Source organism: Ixodes scapularis, unplaced genomic scaffold (assembly GCF_016920785.2).
Source record: "Ixodes scapularis isolate PalLabHiFi unplaced genomic scaffold, ASM1692078v2 PGA_scaffold9__187_contigs__length_104089568, whole genome shotgun sequence".
NCBI lineage: Eukaryota > Metazoa > Arthropoda > Arachnida > Ixodida > Ixodidae > Ixodes > Ixodes scapularis.
Window position 1 is genome coordinate 44126884 of NW_024609884.1, and position 12070 is coordinate 44138953.

At 40.9% G+C, this 12070-nt stretch overlaps 2 protein-coding genes across 2 annotated transcripts; one reads left to right on the top strand and one right to left on the bottom strand.

Moving 5' to 3' along the window:
• The first annotated feature begins 146 nt into the window (after positions 1–146).
• On the top strand, positions 147–2684 carry LOC8035027 (EKC/KEOPS complex subunit Tp53rk). Its single transcript, XM_002410899.5, has one exon. The coding sequence runs from the start codon at positions 279–281 to the stop codon at positions 963–965; it is 687 nt and encodes a 228-aa protein (XP_002410944.3). The 5' UTR covers positions 147–278; the 3' UTR covers positions 966–2684.
• LOC121048341 (paired box protein Pax-1-like) lies at positions 1443–11132 on the bottom strand. Its single transcript, XM_042287401.1, has 3 exons — positions 11108–11132; positions 10742–10990; positions 1443–1753 (listed from the first exon to the last, which is right to left on the bottom strand). The coding sequence occupies exons 1-3, from the start codon at positions 11130–11132 to the stop codon at positions 1443–1445; spliced, it is 585 nt and encodes a 194-aa protein (XP_042143335.1).
• Positions 11133–12070: the final 938 nt, after the last annotated feature.

The window sequence follows — 12070 nt, forward strand, 5'->3', positions numbered from 1 at the left end:
CTCATATTGGTTTATAAAAATAATATAACTTTTTTCAACACTTTACTTAGTTTACTTACCTGCAGTAATCTTTTGGTTTTACAGGTTTTTGCAGCATGTTTTATTTCTAGTTTTGTCGCTGAAACAGAAACGTGAGATACGTGGGAGCAACAATGGGTGAACATGGCGACGGTCTGTGATTTTGAAAAATTGCGTCCACGCCGAAGTCATCCGAGCTTGTACTGCTCCTTTTAGTCATTTTAGACACGCTAGCGAATTCACCGCTGTATTTATATACGATGGACGACTTTGATGTGGTATTGTTCAAACAAGGAGCAGAAGCGAAGGTATACAGGGGCGTGTACCTCGGCAAGGCGGCAATCTTCAAGGAGCGGTTCGTAAAAAAGTACAGACACGCCGACTTGGATAAACTGCTTACTGCGGAGAGGATCAAAGCTGAAGCCCGTGCCTTGCGAAGGAGTCGGCTAGGCGGCGTCCCGGTGCCTGCGGTGTACTTTGTTGACGTGACTTCAAGGCTCATCGTCACCGGGTTCATTGAGAACTCCGAAACCGCGCGCGATTCCATCGTTGCTCTTCAGAGGGACGCCACAAAAGACAACAACAAAAAGTGTTTGGAGTTCCTAATGGACAAAATTGGCGAACTGATAGCGCTCTTGCACAAGAACGACGTCATTCACGGGGACCTGACTACGTCCAACCTGCTGATCCAGAACCGCGACTCGCCTAAACCGGCCATGTACGTGATCGATTTCGGTTTGAGTTTCATCAGCGAAACTGCGGAAGACAAAGGCGTCGATCTCTACGTCCTGGAGAGAGCGTTTCTCAGCGCGCATCCGGGGATGGAGGTTCCCTTCCAGCGCGTTCTCAAGAGTTACTGCAAGCACTACGGCCACAAGGCAGGTGACATCATGAAGAGGTTCGAGGACGTGAAACAGCGTGGTAGAAAGCGAACCATGGTAGGCTGACGCAACGAGTTACGTTCGCTGGGTTATCACAGTGTGCTCAGCTCGTTTCAGCAACATCAATGAGGGCCTTTCACACAGCAAAATGTGTTTTTTTTTTTTTTTTTTTTTGTAAATGCTTTTTTTTATTATTATTATTTTTATTGAGAAAACATGACAATCCACAAACAATAAATGCAACTGTGACTTTATTTTAGGTGTAATAGTAATCAAACCTGTACACATCAGCCTTCATCAAATCTCAGCAGGTGTCAACTGCCTATGCCCATTGGAGATTAACTCGATTGTGACCACAACTTGATGTCAGGTTAGGTCATTCGTAACGGTTAAAAAGAGCAACAGGACAACAAACAGAAAGGAAGACGTGGCGCTGTGTCTGTGTCTTCCTTTCTGTCCGCTGTTCTGTTGCACTTTTTAACCATTATGAATCACCAACTCGCCCAACTCTCCACCCTTGTCAGGTCACTGTTGGCGATTGTTTTATGTGTGCCGGTCTAGGATATCTTTTATGAAGAAGGTTCTCTTTTGAGCACGGAGTCCAATGGACATGGGCAGATGGTGCTCAGTGTCGGACTGGCCATCTGCGCTGTGCCTCTGTGGCTTTGATCTTCCTAGAGTACGGCGTAAGATCCTGTTGATTGATGATATGCTTGGCAAAGAATCCCGTGGGCAGACTCCGTCGAACAGCAGCCGTTCTCGGATCTCCCACGCAAAGAGGGCACCATTTTCTTGCTTGTACTCGCGAATCTTGCGAATCACCAATGGTGTTGACACTCTGGGCTTGCTGCCACCTGCAGGAAAGTTTTCAGATTTAAGAGACTGGACATTTGGTTATCAGAAGGGTAACAGTCATGTCTTAATTCAGTTTGTGAAAACTGATAGACTTCGGAAATGGCCAATAAATTCTGACAGTTTTTCTTCCCGGCTTTCCCTTCCCTCCTTTCCCGATTGCTGCCAGTCAAGCGAACTAAATCTAAGCAACTTCACTGAGTCGACCCCAATGCTGCTTTTCTGCCTATTATGGATTATCTTGTCCCCGCATATTCCTAAAAAAGGGGCAGCTTCTTTCTTCTTCCATCAGCAGGTGCAAAAAACAAATTTCCCGCTGAAGAATATTTGGCAGGTAGGCTTTTAATGGCATGAACGGATTTCCCTCAGTATAAGTGTGGGTGTAGACCTATTGGCAAAGGTTGGACAAGTTCAGTGGCTCAATCATACTAGAGGTAAGACTGCAGGCTGCAATGCTTAAGATTTGCCGGATGACGCTCTGACCTTGTCTGTCTTTTCCTTTTCATTCCCTATTCCTGCTCTGTACTGTGATGCATAACAATGCTGCAGGGGCCAGGATTCCTTTATACTACAAGCCAGAATAAATATACAAGCTAACTTAATTCTTAATGAGCTTGAATGCAAATTAAGTACCAAGAGTTTGGTCAGGCCTACATGACTTTCTTTAAAGCTATGTCTTAAACCTGAAACAATACAGTAGACATTGGCATCACTTTCCCACGCAGCTGAAATGAATCTTTTGCTTGGCCACTTCTCCACAGTATTGCAGTGCACGTTGGTGTAAGTACTCCAGGGTAAGGAAACGTGCACCTCTATGTGCTTCTTTTGCTTGCATGCATTCCGTTGACGTGAAGGCGCTTCAACTGCATGGTGTCACCTTTTAGTCCTTGTTTTTGGTGGAATAAAATGTAGCAGACTTTTTGTGGAAACCTATTATCTAAGCCCTCATGCCAAAAATTTGTGAAAGAAACAATGATATGCAAAATAGAATTTTTAATATGGGCCTGCCTAGTGTCTTGATCATCTGTGTTGACTAGGGCTACGAAACTAGTCCAAACTAAAGCATTAGCTTGGATTTCTAATGTGCTGGCATATAATTCGTGTTGTTTAAAATTTTACAGCTACATCTAGAAATTTCATGGGGTAACACTGACACTTAAAATAAACGCTTGACGAAAATTCTGAGCTTGCTAGCTGCAGACGCTGATTGATGCCTCTTGCTGAATGGATGGAGGCCAAAATGTTTCAGTAGTATGATAATTGTGCGCTGTGGTGTACCACACTTCATTTGCCTATTCCCATCTATGTTGACTTTGCATCTTGTCCACTGCCTATTATATGACCACATACCACAATGATTGTCTTCACCCAACAGAATCAACTGAATGTATGATTTGTATAAAACACCTTGTAACCATTCTACTAAAACTACCAAAAGAAATGGTATTACTAAATAAATTAGGGTGCCTTTACACATCTGTCATCTGTAGGGTAGAGACAATTTGGCCATTTTCTATACATGGGTTGCACTGACATCAGATCGCATAATTTTGACCACCATGTAAGAGGAGGAGAAGGAAGCGACTTTTGTAAGACTTTTGAGTGACGGGTTAATATTCTATAATCTGGGAGGACAACAGCGACGCCTGTGCCAATCCGGGAGACACAAAAGAGGGTCCTGATAAGAGGGGAGCTCCTTGGCCTTGTCTCCGATGGTCATCGGAGCGCTCTTTGTATGACGTGCAACCCATGTATACACAAGCTTGCTGCCATTTGTGCAGCATGTGCAAACAGCAACTGATGCAGAAAAATATAATGTCCCCACCCTGAGACATACAATCGAAATCACAAACATAGTGGTCCTAAGTCAAAACAAACAGGTGCATTAATTAACATCACAGCCATTTTGTCCAAATACTTTGGAATCATGTCTAGGACAAAATGAAAGGCTTCATCAGCAAAGGTAATTCTTTTGACACATCTAGCTTATCTTCGGTGTTAATTTAGTACTAGGTGTTTTCATCTCAATTCAAGCACAGTTTTGGTGTCGAAATTTTAATTTTGACCAAAAATATATATGTTGTGGGGTCATTCTTGAATTGAAAGAGAGCACAAACGGCAAGCTTGGCGGATTTCTTATTTTTGAAGTGGTGGACCTTTGAAGTGGCCGAGGCGAAAACTGAAGTTCTTCCCACCGGTCGGGGATTGCATGTTTGACTGCTCACTATTTTCTAATTTCTCAATAAGAGCACTAGGCCTCTTTGTTAACACACTCGAAGTAGATTTCATAAATGTAAAGAATTAAAAAGAAACTTGTATTTTTAAATAATTTAAACAAAAAAATTTGTCAATCTGTGTTCCTTTGATGACTTGGCAAAATTTGACAATTTCTTACGTGTGGCCTATTTAAGATTTTTTAATGACCTTGGCATCACCAGTGAGCTCAAATCTATCTCTTTCCGATAAACACAAATTTGATATTATGCGTACAAAATAAAATTCTTCACATATAAACAGGAATGTTTCGAAAGTCTAGCAATTTCAAAACCGATTTTCTCAAAAACGCGCATTTTTTTTATTTACTTCTTTGTTTCATGAGCAGCAAGGTATAGTAGTGGTTTATTACAAAAAATATAAGTATAACATATAGTAGTTTTTTTTTATATAACCATAATTAAAGGGGCACTGACACCCCAAAGGTCGTATTCTTTTTTATTGTATAAAACGATGCAAGTTGTAGTCATAAACACGCAAAAAAAACCGCATCGCGAAAAAAAATTTCCCCGCGCGCGCGCGCGCCTTTTTATTTTTGGCGTTTATATTTCCCGCGCTCACCTCCTTGCTTCTTTTGATCGGTGACGTCAAAAATCAGGAAATTTAGAAGCTTTGTAGGCGACCTTTCTATAACATTTAATCACGGCAATCGTAAAACATGTTTTTTAACGCAATTGCGAACGCAATACGGCCTTTCTTTTTGAAATACCGAAAATAAGATTTCGGTGTGATGTCGCTTCCTGGATTTGTATGCTCCCTCGGAAAACTTGGCGGCGCTCGAGCGGAGGATTATCGGCGAGTCGGGGACGAAACCGGTTTTTTTCCCGCGCCGGCACCCTTCTATCCCGCCTGCTCGCCTCCTCCTCGCTTCAGGCCGCGGTAGCAACGGCGCTTAGCTTCACAGCGTGGAGCGGAGGTCCGAAAGAAAGTCAAGTCGCAGGAGACCGCAAAATTTGACTCACTGCACCGGCGCGGATCGCGCGGGAACTTCAAATTCTGCATTTGGAAATTGTTTTTTTTAATTCAGAAATACTGAATTCCCAAGTTTCAAATTTTGAGGGTAATGTCCAGGCATCGTTTTCAATCGTTTCGGATAGTAAAATAAAATATGATTTTGATGTGTCAGTGCCCCTTTAAAGCTTGAACCTTGTCAGATGTGCGTTGCAAAAACGGCAAGCTTTGTTACGGAGTAAAATGCCCTTAACTCCGCATTACGCACAATTAATTTTTAAGGTTAGATATTAATTAAGGTAATAATATTAGGTAATTGGATGGACGGATGGATGGGTGCTAACGGCTGTACCTTTTATAACGGGCGGTAGCTTGCGCCACCTAGCCTAGATATTAAAAACCAAAGCTATGATTCCTCCCTTCGCCCTTCTAAGCCAATTTTTTTCACCAGGATGACCTTTGGAGGACCGGGAAAACAAACAAATTAAAAACACTACTTCCTGTTTCTTCCCCTCGGTGAGGGAGTCGCCAATTTTCCTCTGGTCAAATCTAGTCGGCGTTCCCCCAGCGCCGGGCCCACTGGGAGGCAGGGTTGAGTCTTTGGGCCGGAGTCACGCGGGAGGGAGTCTCAATTTTCCTTATTCCGCCTGGGACAGGTGGGACAGAGGAAAACTGGGGGAGTTAGTTGTTACGAAATTAATCCCTGGAGAAGGGGAAGAAGGGGGACAAGTGACTGATGCAGGACCGAAAAAATCTGCGTAGTCCTGTTGTCGAATTAGGGACCTCTCCATTTCAAATGGAGAGATCCCTGGCTTCGTAATTATTGTCCAGCTCGCTTGCACCTTTGCATTTAATTGCATTATCAAACTTAGTTAGTTGTACGTCATTTCATTCTTCCTAGATAATTTTCACCAGTCTTCTAATGTCCTCTGTTATTAAAATGCACTTCTCATCCATTCTTGCATTATGGTTTGCAAACCTCAGCGCTCCGGCTGAATCATTCGCCTCCTCCGGGAGGGCGGGAGCAAGCCCTGTGCACCTCAGCACAACATGTTGTCTAGTCATTCCCTTGGCATACGGCACATCGCGTATCCATTTCCTCATAGTTTGTCCCATATGTCCTAGACCTCAATATTACTGTTCTAGCCTCGAATAACAACGACCTCCTACGTAAATTATGATACCAATGTTCCTTTCTTATTTTCTGTTTTAAAACACGAGGGAAATGAAAAAAATTGGGTGTTCGAAAAAAATCGGTCTCAAGTTTGCTGGATTTTCGAAACATTTGTTCCTTCAAATGTACGTAGCATATCTTGCTTTAGGCATTATGTATTGAATTTATATTCAATAAAACGAGCTAAGCCTGAGCTTTCCGGCGATGTAAAGGTCATTAGAATATCTTGAGTAGGTCACAGTTTAAAAATTTGCCAAAATGTGCCGAAAATCATCAGAGACACAATTCGACTTTTTTTTTTATTGCAATAAAACTAGTCTTTTTTACTTCATTGAGAGTAATACATCTATTTGAGAGTGTTACAGAAGAGTAATAGTGCAGCATTTTGAGAAGTAACAAAATAGCGAGTAGTCAAACATGCGATTCCCGACAGGTAGCATAAAAATCGTTGTCTGTCTTTGATGATTTTTGGCAAAGTTTGACATGTCTTTAAGTGTGACCTACATAAAATAATTTAATGACCTTAACATCACCGCAAAGCTCAGGATGAGCTCTTTTTATTGAATACAAGTTCAATATAATATCTCCAAAATAAAATACGGTACACACATTTGAATGAACTGTTTAAAAAATTCAGCAAATTCGTGAGAGATTTTGTTTTTAAATCCCCATTATTTATTTTCGTTGTAATTTATTAGTGTAAACTATGATTGTGGTTTATCAATAAATATAAACAGAAAATATAGTATACTAGTATTATTTGTATGACAGCAATTAAAGCTTAAATCTTGTCAGTTGTTCGTTGTGTCTGCATCCTCGCATGGTATATTCTGGCCAACATTGTAGTGTGCTATCTCATTATTTATAACATACTGCAGGCCAGAAACTGGCCGAAGCAGCAGTGGATAGTAATAAACACAAATACATATAAAAAACACTTGTCAAAATCAGAAAAAAAAATTTTACTCTATGAGTAAAACTTCGTGTTTTCGGAGTTTATTTCTCGTGAAATTCGGTGGGTGTTTTTCGGAGTTTATTTTTCGCTGCTAATTTGGGGTTTATTGGAGTTGATTTTTGTTAGATTCCCAATTCTTTGAAATTCGGAGTTTATTTACTGTGTCCTTAAATTTTAAAAATTCGAAAATAAAATAAATAAAGTCCGAGTACAAGACACTTTGTCCTGAAGGAACCTCGACGTGCTAAAAGGCAAACTCCTTTTGTCCGTAGTTCTAGGGAACTGAAGCGGCATATCCTCAGGACCAGTGACCCTGTGCTCTTATGAAGTTTATTCGTAAAACACCTTCTTTCTTCCTTTTTATTTTGTCGTAACTTCGAAATTCGGAGGTTTTCGGGTAAATCCGAATTAACAGAAAATTTGTCGGGAAGTGTTTATCAGATTTTTTTCCGAAAATACGAAATCCTAATTGTGAGGCAGCACCAGCAGTTGTACAGGCATACCTGCACATTTATAAACTCAAATGTCATGCTAAAAAAGAAAAAAAAAACTAAGAAAAAAAAAAAGAAAGGGGGGGGGGGGTTGACTTACAAAACCCAAACTAAGCCGAAATACGCAGTTCACTAATGTAAAAATATTAAGAAAAGTAATTGTCAATTGGCATCACAAAAATTGTTAGCCTCATAAATGCTAGAAAATAAGGAGTTCCTTTCCGAGATGGCGTGGGGAAAGAATGAAAACTTTAAACGATTAGTGCGTGCAAATACTTGTGTTAATGAGTATCGGTTATGGTGCCGTGAAGGTCGTGATATTAGTGGGAAAAGATAATTATGTGTATGAAGTCGAACATTGTTTTTTTAGATCAAAGAATAAGAATTTAAACTTGGCTAGCTTACTGCGCCCTGCGCAGTTCAAGCGTTGCTATGCTATTTACTTCCATGAGCTGTGATGGAGGGTCTAACCTTTTAAGTTTTCCATAGATGAATCTGACCGCAGCCTCTGTACCATTTCTAGCTTTGAATTTTCTTCTTTTTTTTGTGTTTCTGTGTGTGTGTGAAGGTTCCAAATAAGGCTAGCGTACTTGAGTTTCGAGGGTATAAAAGTGTTGTAAGCTAAAGGATTGACACTGGATGGTATTTTCATTAGCTTGCGCTTAAGGAAACCATGGTTTCCGAAATGCGGATGAACAGAGATTATTGAAATTAAAGATTTAAAAAATAAATATTTTTTAGAAATGGTCACTTCGAAATACTTGTACTCAGAAACTTTGGAAAAAGGGGAGCCACAGATATCATAAATAAGCCCAAACGTAATTCTTTTTTATTTCTTTTAATCAAAGTGAAAATTTTTTCAGCGTTTAATTTTATTTGCCATTCGGCAATTCTTGAAAGTGAATAGTTTGACATATATTGGTCGGATGAGCTTGTGATGTATTTAAACAAAACACAATCAACAGCAAAGAGCCTCATATTTACAAGAGTCGGACCCTTACAAAAAAAAACATTGAGTTTCAATTGAGTTTTTAATGTATTTTATAAGAATACATTAGAAACACAATTGAAACTCATTGATAATTTTTGTAAGGGGAGGACACTGCCCTGAGGCACGCCCGAAGAAAGCACAATGCATTTGACGATTCGCGGTCAACGTCAACAAATGCATTCCGACAATGAAGGTATAATTTAATCCATTTAAATGAAGGGAGATCACTATTTTCTAAGATAAATATGATTTTTTTTAATGAAAACTCATGAAAAATTAATTCTTTTTTCGTGACAACTTCAAACGCTTTGTTAAATATCAAGAAAAATAACATCTGTCTGACCCGATTTATTAAGGCTAGCGGCGAAGTTGTGAACGGTGGTTACGAGCTGCATAGTGGTACAAAGCCCCTACTTGAACCCATGTTAGAAAAAAGATAAAAAGTTATTATCTTAAAAAAAAAAGAATAAATAGTTTCAAACTATACGCTCCATGATTTTGCAAAACGTACACGCAAGAGAAATAGGACGATAACTGTTTAGTGATAATGTGTCTCCCTTTTTTAACACAAGGACTACACGTGATAAAACCCAGCCGTTAGGCAGCGCGTTAGTGAGAAAGGAAGTTCTAAATATTACCCTCAAAAAGCCTGCCCCAAGGACTCTGCATATCTCCGGAAAAAGATATTTGGAATCTTATAAGTGCCTACTCCAGCTTTCGTTTTCAAGTATAATTTCATTAACGAATCACCTTCATATGAAATAAAATCAGCAGTCATAAATGGCAATGAAGAAGCGCGGCAATTCATATAATCTTCCTTATTTCCGAAAAACTGAGTGAAAATAAAAATAAAAATACAACGTCTGAAATGCTGAGCAATTTCTTTTTTATCCGAAACAATGCTGTCATTTATCGTAATCTTATCAACTCTCTTATTTTTATTCTTATATAATATTGAATATGTATTTATTAAAAATACCTACACTTCAGCTTTCTGGTGATGTCAATGTCAATAAAATATCTTAATTAGGCCACACGCAAGAACCTGCCAAGCTTTGCCGAAAATCATCAAAAAGAATAGAAATCGAACTCTGGCAGGGTATTTATGCTCGCCGAAGTTTTTATTTGTACATGACATATGAGAGCCCAACTACCCAGAAAACTAGACGCGGCTCGAAGCTCGTTTTCTTACCGCCCCAAAACCGCCGATCGAGAACTGGCCAGTTTGAGTCGCGCTCAGTCTTTTCTCCATGGTCACGTGCCGTTTGTTATAGTTTAGACAACCACCAAATATAATCAAAGTCGTTGGTCACCGAAGACACACACACAATATTAAAAAAAGAAAAGAAATATCATACCCATCTTTTGTGGATTCTAAAAAGCTATATCACAGCCACGTGACTTCTTCCCTAGTCCAGTTTTGGTTTCGGTTTCGAGCAGTTGCATCTTTTGACTCTATTAAAAATACACGTGACGCTGTATCGAAATATTCATTGGGTAGTCTTGTGACACCATAATGAATCGCCTGGCAAAAAAAAAATATTGGGGGTGTCAGTGTCTCTTTAAGCATAATAAAAGCTAGTCCAAGAGTGTCACACAAGAGTTCTAGTGTTTTTATTTTGACAAGTGAAAAAATAGCGAGCGGTCAAACATGCAATCCCCGACCAGTGGGAGAAACGTCAGTTGTAAACAAAAGATTGTAAACAAAAAATCCGTCAAGATTGCCGTTTGCGTTTTTTTTTTGTTTTTTTTTTTCATTTAAGAATGCTCCGAAAACATATATTTATTTTGTCAAAGTTAAAAATTCGACCCCAAAACCATGCCTGAATTGAGATGAAAACGCCCGCTGTATATTTTTTTTATTATTAATATTTTTTTTAATTTCGTTTAGTCGACGCCAAGTGCGTTTCCAGATCGGAAGCTGAACCCACGAATCTGCCTTTCTGTCGATTCTCTTAATAAAATAAAACATATTTGAAAATAGCCAGCTTAGTCAGGTCTTCCCTACTGCATGCAGCGTCACCGGGCCAATAAGCGCCGCAACTTCCATGAGAGCTACCCTTCGACAGACCAAGTGACCTGAGGAAAACCGCAAAATAGGAGGTCACCGGGTCATCGCTGCCGTTTCTCGTGTACGCTACAGCAAACGTATACCGATGGCGCCCGGCAGGATCGAGCCAGTCTCGGTGAACCTTGCCAGTATCTTGGAGACACAGCCGTGAGAGACGAGAAGCTGGCGGGAAATGTCACAGGGTCTGTAGCCGAAGAGGGCCAGCTCGAGAATTCGAAGGCGCACGTGGAAAGGCAGCGGTTTGCCGTTGGCGAAGCTACCTCCGAGCTGATTGACGCCACCGCATGCCGAACCTGCAGCCGCCGCCGCTGTTGCGCCCAAGCAGCCTTGACCTGCGAGAAGGCCAGGACTCAGAAGCCACACAATACCATGCGAAGCGGAATTTTTTTTACGTTTCTTTTTCTATTCTTTTTTTCGGGGCCGTGGGGCGTAACAATGCCGAGAAGAACGAACGCCTCGAAGAGCGCCTATCATTGTGATCGACGTTCACATTTGATCCACAATGATCGGACTGGTGCGCCACTTGCGCTAAACTGCCCCCCCCCCCTCCCCCCCTCCCCCCCCCCCGCCCCCCGCCCATTATGAGACATTTCATTAAAAAATGTGGGGAAATTGCGCCAACGCTTTGGAAAAGGTTAATCTCCTTCTCAATAACGAAACCAATAATTGAGGCCCTCTCTACATTACCCAGCCGCTACGATAGACGTGTAGAAAAGTTTAGAGCTCCTGATTATCGATTCGACTGATGTCCTACAAGGTACTAACAATGATGGTACAAATACATTTTGCTATATTTCTTTCTGTTTTCGTGGTCTGTTTGAGGCGAGCGGGTTTGTCGGCTCTGTTCAGCACGCTTCACGCCAGGCACCGGTGTGCTGAGGAGAAGCAAAACTGGCGCAGCGTACGTCGCGCGAAGTGCGCTTTGAAAACTCCCCCTCAACGTGCACACTACTTCAGGTAGTACAGCGTGCGCTGTATGAATGATAATGGATCACGCAAACACGCTTATTATGCTTCTCTCATCGCGCGTGAAACTCTGGCAGCAGTACTAAGTTGCGGTTGCCTTCGTCCCCTGTTCCAGAAAAGATTCAAAAAGCATCTCCACGGCGAAATTTGTACGTAGCGCGATGGTGCATATCTCGCTTCGCCTCAAGGTAGCCGCGTGCTTATAGCAAACACCTTTTCAAAAAGGTATGCGCGTGGAAATTATTTTTTTTTTCTTTCTAAGAACATAGTGCATGAGTTTGCGTTACAATAAAACAATTTATAACCAGAACCTCGGCTATTATAGAAGTATATGGGATAGGCTGAGATGTCCTGAGGACCTGCGGGCATCATAAACCGTAAGGATTTTTCTTTTTTTTTAAACCTGCGATTGAAGGAAATATTTGGGTAGAGCGAGAGGTTTCTAA